The sequence below is a fragment of the Populus euphratica genome, unplaced genomic scaffold, assembly GCF_000495115.2.
Source record: "Populus euphratica unplaced genomic scaffold, PopEup_1.0 scaffold49.1, whole genome shotgun sequence".
Lineage (NCBI taxonomy): Eukaryota > Viridiplantae > Streptophyta > Magnoliopsida > Malpighiales > Salicaceae > Populus > Populus euphratica.
The window spans coordinates 1,106,617-1,118,027 of record NW_011499875.1 but is presented as its reverse complement, the minus strand read 5'-3'; the positions used below and the strand labels follow the sequence as shown (position 1 = coordinate 1,118,027).

At 28.5% G+C, this 11,411-nt stretch overlaps 2 protein-coding genes across 2 annotated transcripts in view; one reads left to right on the top strand and one right to left on the bottom strand.

Moving 5' to 3' along the window:
* Positions 1-934, top strand: part of LOC105128249 (uncharacterized) — a 4,679-nt gene extending 3,745 nt beyond the window's left edge. The window contains exons 4-5 of the mRNA XM_011029833.1: positions 31-114; positions 193-934. Coding sequence (XP_011028135.1) covers positions 31-114; positions 193-765 — 657 coding nt within the window. The 3' untranslated portion in view covers positions 766-934. The remainder of the gene's footprint in view (positions 1-30; positions 115-192) is intronic.
* Positions 935-9,108: 8,174 nt separating this feature from the next.
* Positions 9,109-10,186, bottom strand: LOC105128248 (ribosome maturation factor). The gene is made up of 3 exons (XM_011029832.1): positions 9,720-10,186; positions 9,595-9,639; positions 9,109-9,512 (listed from the first exon to the last, which is right to left on the bottom strand). Exons 1-3 carry the CDS (start codon positions 10,027-10,029, stop codon positions 9,355-9,357), a joined length of 513 nt encoding a protein of 170 aa, XP_011028134.1. The 5' UTR covers positions 10,030-10,186; the 3' UTR covers positions 9,109-9,354.
* Between the last annotated feature and the right edge of the window lie 1,225 nt (positions 10,187-11,411).

Below are 11,411 nucleotides of genomic sequence, written 5' to 3'. Positions count from 1 at the left end.
TTTTTTCTTTTTTCTTTTTTCTTTTTTCAGGGAGCGACAATAGTTGACCTTCCTGTCACCGTAACTTTGGATCCAGATTACCAGCTGCCACCAGCTGCTTTAGCAGCACTTGTTGTAAGAATGCTGTGTTGAACTTCTTTTAGTTGATAAACCCTGTCACTTTACTGAACTGGTTATACCTAATATGTACAGGCAACAGAAAATAAAGCTCCCAGTGGTGAACCAGCTCTTCATAAGGCAGAAGATATGGTTACTGGCATGCTTGCTAAGGGCTTTATCTTGGGTAAAGATGCGATCAACAAAGCCAAGAGTTTTGATGAGAAGCACCAGTTGACTTCAACAGCCTCAGCTAAAGTTGCTTCTTTAGACAAAAAGATAGGTCTCACTGAGAAGATTAGTGCTAGCACCACTGTTGTTGGTGACAAAGATCGGGAAGTGGATCAGAAATTTCAGGTTTCTGAGAAAACTAAATTGGCACTTGCAGCTGCTGAGCAGAAAGTCAGTAGTGCAGGATCTGCCATAATGAGTAACAGGTACGTGTTTACCGGGGCTGCTTGGGTGACAGGCGCATTCAATAAGGTTGCAAAGGCAGCTGGGGATGTTGGTCAGAAGGCTAAAGAAAAGGTAGGGATGTCCGAAGAGGAACAAAAGAGGAAAATGGTGGATGACTATGCTCAGGTCCACCTATCAGAGTCCCCAAAAGCATCTGGTGAAAGTGAGCAGCAGCCTTCCAAGCCTCCACCTGCTCAAGGTTTGATTCTTTAATTTGTAATTGTAAATTTCTTAATTTCCTACTTCTTCCAGCATGGAAAAGCAGTGATGTAGGACATATTGCTCCAATTAGCTGGATAAGATTGCATGTAATGGCTTGACTCTTCTTCCCTGGAACAATAATATACCAAATTATGTTAAATTCTTGTTGTTTCTGTTTTGAGTTCCTTGGTGCTTGGGTTCTTTGACGAAGCTTACAGCGAAAATGAAGAAATCAGAAATTCACAAACTCTAAAATTAAGCTTAAATGTAGAGAGAATAATAATTACTCGGGTTCCTACTTTTGTTTCGAGGTCCTTGTTATTTGGTTTTTGTGATGCAGTGTACAAAGAAAATGTAGAAATCAAGATTCCACAAACCCTAAAATTACATTTAAATTTTAGAAAGAATTCCAGTTTTTAAAATTCTATATATTAATAATTTTTCCTATTTTAAATAGTAAACTAAAGCCATCTAGCTAATAAAACCTGAATTAAATACATATCACAAACCTAATTAGAAAAAAAGGAAATTGAAAATATTGAAAAAACCTCCTCCAAACCCTCTGCTTCTGCATGAAGTTCTGTAATCTTTTGTCTGGTTCGCTAAATGGAGCTGCATGAGAAACTTGGATCCTCTGCGATATCTTTCATCATGTAGTCGCCCTTCGAATTTGGCGAATGGAGCACCTGATAGGCAAACAAGAATCCGGTCACCGGTCAAGAATAATAAACGGGGTTTTGTCCATGTCTCTATTTCTCAAAATCATAGCAATAAAATTCATTTTGGATCATCACTTTCTCATGGAGAGGAAAGTGGATCGAAGATAAGGATCCGTGTGGAATTCATGCTCCATTGTTTGCAGTAATGATGGATTGCAACGGAGATGAAGATTAGAATCGCACATCATGCATTTAGAGGAAGAATTCCCTGCTCTCTTATTGACAGATGCCACAGTCACTAGGGGTCTCCCTCCGAATTCAAAAATCATGAAAATACTCCCTTTACACGACAACGATGCGTATTTTATGAGCATGTAAGTCATCTTAGTTCTAATTAAAAAATTATACTAAATTCCAAAAATCATATTTTTTTCTATTTGTTTTTCTATTTCATTATTTAAATTTAAATTTAAAAAAATAATTTTTTTTCCTTACTATTTATAAGTTCATCTCAATTTCATATTCTAAATCATGTGTTTGATTTGTTTATCCAAGTTGGATATCTAGTTCACTTAAGGTATTTTTATCCTTTTTTTTATTATATCAAGAAGTGTTCATTTTTTATATTTTTCTGATTTGTTTGGCCTTTCATGATATTTTTTATAGTATGAGTTTATTTAGTTATTTTTGTTTGTATTTATCATTTAAACCATGATTTTTTAGAATAGATTTATCTTTTATTTATTTAAATAAAAATATTTATTAAAAATAATTAATTAAATATCTTATCTTTATAGTGTCTTTCTTGATTATTGTTAACATTTTTATATTTACACGAATAGTTATTAATTTATTTAATTAGATGACTGCATAAACTTTTCAAATATACTTCTCATTTTTCATGTAAAAACACACATTCATATTAAAAAAAAAAACATTTATCACATGCATGTCAAATTCATGATTTTAATGTTTTTTTAGTTTCTTTTCTTTACATTTTTTTTAAAAAAATTATTTTTATTATTTACACATGGCTTATTTATATGATTTTTTTGTTTATTTTTTATTCTTTTGTGATTTTTTTTAACATTTTTCTTTGCACTTTTTGTTTGTGGAAATTTATTCTACACGGACTAAGAAAATAGTATTTTGTTGTGGTAATTACAATATTATTTTATTTTTTCATCTACATTAAAAATTAATTTGAGATACAATATTTTTTTTATTAATACATATAATTTTTATCATATTTTATTATATATAAGGATTGATTTCGTAATTCATGAATATATTTTTTATGTGATGTAAAAAAACACGTTAATAATATTTGTATGTTAATTATTTTGCATTGAAGATAAAAAGTATCCGACTTGTAACTAGACAAGTTGAATGGATGCGTTAACTCTTTGTTTTTTGAATTTATTGACATAAATAGTTCTCATATATATATTTTTATTTAATTTTTTAAAAAAATAAATTTAAAAAGCTTGTATTTTTATTTTATTTTTTTTCCTAAAACATTCACTCTATCAGCAGTGTAGTGGTCATGAAAGTAATTGTACCGTAAAGAGACATTTGGGTAGATAAAGCACGAGGGTGAGGTGGTAATTCATTTGTCTATCTCGAGCTCTTTAAACAAGATTAAAGATTTTTTAGATGATTTTTTCAACTAGAATAATTATATATAAGTTTAATGTGAAGAAAATTAAATTAAAAATGAATATTTTATAAGAATAAAAATTATTTTTATTTTTTTGTCAATGGTTTTTATATGGTTTTCAATGAATTAGTTATTTTTTTATATTTTCATGCAGACTAATGAAAATTATTGTATTATCTTTATTTTATTTTATTGCAATTTTATTTTAAAGTCATGATAAGCTTTTTTAATTAAAAAATATGCTATTATTAAAAAATATGTCTTGTCGAAATAAATATGAGAACAGGAGTTTCATCTCAAAAGAAATAAGTTTTTCTCCTTAATAGAGAAATATGTTTTCTCCTTTGGGATTTGTATCCTTCAAATTTTTGTAAATATTTATTTTAATTATTATAAAATTAAATAAAAACTAGTTTTTTACATAATAATTATCTTCAAAATCTACGAATGAATTCCAATTAAAAATAAAGATAATTGTAGGTTAATTTTTTTTAATTATATGAGTTGTTCACATCAGTTTACATAAATCTCAATTAATTTTTATAAATCATAAAATTAACAATCAAGTAATCTTCTAATAACTATCAAGATTAATAATTATAAAAACTCAAATATAAAACTATAAAATAAATATTTTAATTCCAAACTTTAACCACAACCTACTTGATGATTTTGTTGATACAACGATTGTAACATGTGATGGCAGCTCCGAGACAAAATAGCTAATTTATCTCTATTTAAGATGATGTGGTAGCGCAGTCATTAATACAGCCACTATTTGTTTTACAGGAAAAATAGTTTTGTTAAAAATATTTTAAGAAATTTTTTTTAATATAAAACAAATATTAAAAAATAGGTAAATAAAATATGTTTTTCAATCAACCTTAGATAATTTCAATCTGGAGAAAAATATTTTAACCTTGTGAAAAAACAGAAAAAATATTTTCCTGAGTGCTGATAGCTTATAATATTCACGAAACAATATTACGTGAGCCATCCACTATTATAACCATAATTTTATTATAATGTAACCATTATATTATCATTAGAAAATATAACAAATAACTCATTTTTTAGGAAATATTTTTATTCTCGTAGAACAAGCCAACCCTTAATGTTACATAAATATTATTGTAATAATTCATGATTTTATTTTATTTATTAGAAAGTTATGAATTGATCATTCTTTAATGTATGCTATACCATCTAAGTTAGCAGCTAATTTTGGAGATTAATTGTAAAACGGGAGAAACACAAAGATTTAAAGCCGTTGATTGAGAATTTGATTTTAGATTTCCATAGATTTAAAGCCGTTGATTGAGAATTTAATTTTAGATTTTCATAGTTTAATGTTCATAAATATTAATTGATTTTAGATTTCCGTAGTGGTAAAGCAGGACACAAATAGCATAGAACAAGGATGTTAAATATCAAGTTAAAATTGGGTCTGTTAACCATTTAGATGGTGGTCAAGTGATGAGCATTTGAGATTAAGAGGTTTGTTTCCTTTATGATTTCAGGTTTAAGTCCTTGATTGTTCATATGATGGCTACTGAAGATTTACATAATCGTTAATTTCATAACCTATAAGATTAGTTCTGATACGTATAAATTGGCTCGAACACCCACATTAATATAAAAAAAAATTGAATCTGGTGGACGAATGCACGCTCCAATTCGTGCATTTTCCTGTCGTTTGTAGCCTGTGCCCTTCTACCATTTGGGTAGCTGCAGTCACGAGTTGGGCTCCACCATATAAAACAGCCTGTTAAACATGCTCGAGACCATGTCGCCAGGCTACCACTCGTGACTGTAGAGACCAATCAACGGGAATCACTTTAGAGAAGAACCCTTGTTTATTCTATTCCTCGCGATAATGACCCCAATAATGGATATAAATCACTATTAATCAAGCTATTTATTTATTTATTTATTTATTCAGTAGAAAAACACAACAATCTCCTGTGTGAAATTATAAAAAGCACCCGGTGTAGTTATTCACCAGTTAAATGACCCGTGATGAAGCGGGTTAATTTTTATATATAAAAAAATTAAAATTTAAAAATATTAAATATTTTTTACAAAATTATATTTAAGAATTTTAGATTTTACTGTAATACTGAAATTAAAAATAATATTTATAATAATATTAAACATGAAAAACTTAAGTCAAATTAAATTTGACTACAATATAAAACTCAATAGTTTTGAATATGAGTTTGGCTGCAAAATTATATCATAAAAGTATAATACTTAAATAGATTAATAAAAGAACAAAACAAAGAAAAAACCAATATAAAGAAAAAGAAAAAAAACTGTATTAACTGGGTTAACCCATCAAACTTAATATTGTGTCATGAAAGTCTAATAATTAAAAATTTTAATATTAATAAAAAAATAATTAAAAAGAAAAAAAATAATTTTTTTCATCGTGGATTATACTGTGCAGTCCACGATGAAAGACATAGAAAGAAAGAAAAAAACTAAAGGCATTAGTCTTTTCACTGTGAACTGCATATAATATTAAAAAAATAAAATCAAAACAATAAAAGTAACGAAGAAAAAAAATAATCTAAATCAGTCGAATTAACCAGTCAGACCTGGATTTTGTATCATGAAAATACAATAATTAAACAGGAAAAAATTAATATTATTAAACTAAATTAAAAAATATAAAAAAAACTAGAGGCATCAACTTTTTCATTGTGGATTGCACTGTGCAATCCACAGTAACAAACTTACAAAGAAAAAAAAATAAAACAAAGGTATACACCACGAGTTATTTTTTTTCTTACATGAAAAATATCAAAAAATATTAAAATCAAAGAGTGTTGTGCATTTGTACAAAAATATATCCAAGAGTCTTTAGTTTGGCTACAACATGTGGCCCAAGAATAATATTTATAAAAATATTAAACTCACATAACTCAAGTTTAAGTAAGTCTGGCAATAATAATAATGTATAATAATGATTATTATTATAATGATAATTATATTATTATATTATAATATAATATTTTTTATTCTTTTTTTTGTTTTTTATGTCTTTATGTCTTTATGGTTTTTTTTTTTTGTTTTTTTCTTTTAATAAATCTTTTAGTTTAACTTAGTTTGTTAATGAATCTCGAATTTGACGCGCTAGTCTGATTTAAATATGAATTAACTAGGTTAACTCTTCAAATCAGATTAATCCGTCAAACATTAAATTTGCGTCGTGAAAGTTTGATAATTAAATAGAAAAAAAAATTGACGGGTTAACCCATAATTAAATGGGTTAACCCATCAAACTTGAGAAATATATCATGAAAATCCGATAATTAAATAAAAACAGATCTAACATCAACAAACCAAACTAAATGAGCAAAATTAATTAAAAAGCAAAAAAAAAAATTGGGGTTAACTCGTCAAATTAGGTTAACCCGTCAAACTCGATATTCATTAACAAACTAAATCAAATAAAAAAATTTATTAAAAGGAAAAAAAAAGGAAAAATAAAAAATAATAATCATAAAAGCATAAAAAACAAATATATATATATATGTGTGTGTGTGCGCGCGCGCGCGCGCATTATTGTATTATAATAATATAATTATCATAGCAATTATTATTATTATTATTATTATTATATATAACTATGATTAAAAGGTGTGATGAAGCTATAGTACTTTCTCAGAAAATAAAATGAAGAAAAAGAAAAAAAATCTGAATTAATTGGATTAACTTTTTAAATCAGGTTAACTCGTCAGATTTTAGATTCGCGTCATGAAAGTTTGATAACTAAATAGAAAAAAAAAATCAACGAGTTAACCCATAATTAGCTGGGTTAACCTGTCAAGTTTGGAAAACGTATCATGAAATTATGATAATTAAATAGAAAAAAAATAATATTAATAAACTAAATTAAATGAAAAAAAATAATTAAAAAGAAAAAAATAAAATTTCAGGTTAACCCGTCAAACTCAAGATTCATTAACAAACTAAATTAAACAAAAAAAATTATTAAAAGAAAAAAAACAAAGAAAAAAGAAAAAAAACTTCATATAAAGGCATAAAAAACAAAGAAAACAAAAAAAAATATTATAATATAATTATCGTTATTATTATTATATATAGATATTATTAAAATGCGCGAGGAAACTAGAATGCTTTCCCCCATGCCTTTTAATATATTGTTAATATTTAAAAATAATTAAATTAAATAAATTTATTTTAAATAATTAAATTAAATAAATTTAAAACAAGAAATGTTATTGAGTAAAATTTAAACAAAAAAAATTACTAAATAAGCCATGTTTGTAACCTATTTTTATATAGTTTTATAACAATTAAAATAAAATTCATAACAATTCTAATTATTTATATCATAGAAAACATTGTAATGAACTTTACAAACTTATTTATTATCTCAAATAACCAAAAAATAAATAAATTAGGATATAAAAAACTTTACCAAGTTTAAATTTACTATCTTAAGTAATAAAAATAACAGACAAGACTCTCTCAAAACTTCTCTTATAAAATAGAATTAATGAACATAAAAAATTTATATCAATATAATTTAAAATTAATATCAACTAAGAATTGTTTTTGTTTATCGATAAAATTCAACAATTTTTTATTTTATTTCTAGACATCCTACAATAAAAAAAAAAGAAACTGAATAAAAATTAAATTTATTAGAATATGAGATAGCAAACATCTATCACTGTGGAAGCAGGAGAAAGAAAACTTATTGTTTTACACAAATTTTGAGCCACCATCTAGTTTCCTCATTGTTTCCACCTTGATCCTTTTTATTTTTATTTTTCATACTGTACACAATGCAATTGCTTTTATTTTGGTTAAAAAAGGAACTAAAAAGGGACAATCAAAGTCCACAGTGAATTGCACTTTTTATTATGGTGCATGTGCAGTGTCCAAAAGAATAATATTTTTTAGTTTTTTATTTAGCATGTATTTGATACTGTATTAATTTTTGGGCTCTTATTTTTTTTAAAAAATATTTTCAATTGCAATTCTTTTAAAATAGATTTTTAAAAATTATACTTGATTAAAATTATTGTGAGATATATTTTTATATATAAAATAAATAAAAACTTGTCTCCATAATAAAAAAATAAATTATTTTATTTTTAAAAAAATCAAGATTTGATATTTCTAAATATTACTTTATTTTTACCACCAATATATCAATTTCAAAAAAATAAAAACCACAACTCTTGAAAAGGTTACCGAACTATTCAAAGGAAAAGGATTATGGATGCATCAAGTTGGCAACTTGTCCTTAACATGACGACTCCCTTGCATGATTTGCTATTAATTAATATAGGAGATTCCATTTTTAGATCCAACCAGATGCAACTCGCGGTAACACCGATATGGATAAATTTAGAGCGGTGAAAGCTGATAGGAAGAGAGCTGATTGCCATGGCTCATGAAACTACCATGAAATTGGGGGTTAGGTTATCAAAACAGTTTATAGAACAAGAATTAAGAAACAGTCACGGGGACCGTGACTTGTGAGTATCCAATACCACCACTCACTACCCTACTTTCCAGCTGGCTTCCCTGAAATCCCAACTCGAGGCTTGAAGTCACTGCTATAACGGTCCTCTTCTCCAGCTGGACTCCAACCACACACCCTTTAAGCGCGCTCTAACCTATTTCATCACGACAAAACTAACGTGCGCCTTTCCCAACGCATCATAACGATCACAATTAATATGTCACCCCTCCCCTTATCTTCATCTTTTCTATATTTCTCTGACCACTCACTACCCTACTTTCCAGCTGGCTTCCCTGAAATCCCAACTCGAGGCTTGAATTCACTGCTACAACGGTCCTCTTCTCCAGCTGGACTCCAACCACACACCCTTTAAGCGCGCTCTAACCTATTTCATCACGACAAAACTAACGTGCGCCTTTCCCAACGCATCATAACAATCACAATTAATATGTCACCCCTCCCCCTATCTTCATCTTTTCTATTTTTCTCTGTAAAAAAATCTCTCGCTCTTTTGCGAGCCTCCATGAAAACAATCGAACAAGCGCCACGAATAGAGGTTATCTCGTCGGATGTAGATAAAATATCATTTTTTTAAAAAATACAGGGAGATGGAATTAAATGCACACGTGCGAAAATATTCAAAAAGAAAAAAAATATACAACGCACGTGCAAGAAGACGTCGCACGCGCATGCCACGCTGAGAGACAGAGAGGGCCAGGAGCCTGGATGAGGCGGGCAGCAGGGATGGTGAGAAAGAAAGAGGCAGAAAATGCGGCTTAAAAATGGGCGAATTTTCGGTGGGAGCGAACTTTAAGGGGGGCGCGCTTGTCGGCAGCAATCTCTTGCAAGTTCCTGAAACTTCGAATCGCCAGGACATCGCCTCTTCTGACCGCGCTTAGTCCACTGACGTCACCGACACTCTCAATCGCTTCTTCTACGATTACAACCCAGAAAATAAAAATAAAACACAAAGAACAAAAAATAAAGAGAATAGATTAATTCAAACTGCATTATACCTATATGGTTGGAGAGTCGCTTGAATCCATTAAACTGCGCCAAATCTGCGACAAACAGGCCATGAGAAAAAAAGGTAATTAATTAAGAAAGAATAAGAGAGCTACTGACTTTGATTTATTAGTACCTGATTGAGAAGGATTATGAGAGACGAGGAAGAGGACAAGGAAACAAAAGAGGGTGAGGAAAGGAATGAGGTGGATGAGTTTCTCCGGGGCTGGAGGCGGGGATGAAAGTATTGATGATAGTGAAGAGGTTGAACAGGATGAGAATCGGCGTGGCTTTATTGATTTATGATCCAAGTCGTCAGCGTCTGGTGTGAGTGAACTAGAAGGTAGGTCTTTGAATAGTAGTTTATTATCACTCGACGATAGAGTGTCGGTTCCTCCATTGGTGTGGAGCTTGGTTGCAGGTGAGCCTAGAGATTGTCTTTGCATTGCCCAGAGAGAGAGAGAGAGAGAGAGAGGTTGCTTTAGTTTGATTGATTGTTTAGAGTGGGGCAACAGTTCCGCTCTGAGTTTTTTAATAGGAGAGCTGGTATTTACTTGTCCGTTAATCCTCGATCCTAAAAATATTTTCCCTTTCTTTAATGCATTTAAAAAGTGAAGATAGAGACATGGAATGAGTTTCTTTTTCTTTTTTTGTTTTCTACTGTCAGGGAGGGTCAAGGGTGGGTGTGGAATTCTCAATGTAATGTATGGGCTCAGCGCTCCTTCTTTTCCAGGAAAAAAAAAAAAAAAAAAACGGAAAATGATAATACCTCATATATTTAGTAAAATAGTTCTAGAAAATAGAAAATAAAGTCAAACGGTTAAAAAAGGCTACGGCACATGCCCTGTAGATGCCTGACTTAAATATATTTACATGTTTGATAGCTCGAATCAGTTCCAGAAATCTTCAGGTTGAGTAAGCAGTCTAAATCAGGGCTTCTAGAAAGTGCGAGTAGTTTGCTAGTTAGAAATTAGAATCATTCGTAACTCATATGAGGTGTAATTAACATTAACTTAACAAAATTATGAAAAAAAATAGAAGAGGATTTGTTATGTTCATCCAGTGAAGTACCTTTATATTTAGAGTTTTTATTTTAGCTTAAACATTTATTTTATAGTTTTTATATTATTATAAAAACGGTTGAAAAACAATGAAATTATTGTTTGACTATTATCCAACCATAAAAATTAAAGATTTTTTGTCCATAAATTTCTCTTTTTGATAGAAATTGAACGAGGATGGTTTTTGTTTAAAAATAATAGGAAAATTAGGTTGAATTTGAATTTGATTTTTTTTCCAAGTGATTATGGAATTGTTTAGTGGTTTATATAGGTTTTGTAGTGTTTTTGATATATTTTTATGTTTGTGTGTTTTTAATTTGTTATTAAATACAGTTAGTTTTTTGTTAAGTTGAAAATTTAACAGGTTTTATCAATTAATTTGAGTGATTTTAGATTAACTAAGAAGGTTGTGATCTTAATATTTTTAAAAATAACTTTACATTTTAAGTTTTTAAAATTTTACTTGTAAATAAAGAATACATTCTATAGATTTATTTTTCACAATTCAAAACAAAATTTTCAGAAAAATTACCTAATACTTACTATAAAATTTGATTTTGTGTAAATAGAAAAAAGAGCTGAGAAGATTATCAACTCGTTCAAACTTAAGGTCCTGTTCGAAAACGAGATACAAGCCGCATTTTTTTATATTTTATTTTTTTATTTAAAATAGTTTTTTTTATTTTAATTTGTTGGTGTTAAAAATATTATTTAAAAAATAAAATATTATTTTAATATATATATATAAACAAAAATATATATTTTAA

Bases quoted from the DNA above. Each gene is read 5' to 3' on its own strand.
- LOC105128248 (XM_011029832.1), bottom strand. From the start codon at position 10,029: ATGCAAAGACAATCTCTAGGCTCACCTGCAACCAAGCTCCACACCAAT. The intron at 9,640-9,719 runs GTACTAATAAAT...TGTTTGTCGCAG, and splicing joins TCATAATCCTTCTCAATCAG to ATTTGGCGCAGTTTAATGGA. The intron at 9,513-9,594 runs GTATAATGCAGT...TTGTAATCGTAG, and splicing joins GCGACTCTCCAACCATATAG to AAGAAGCGATTGAGAGTGTC.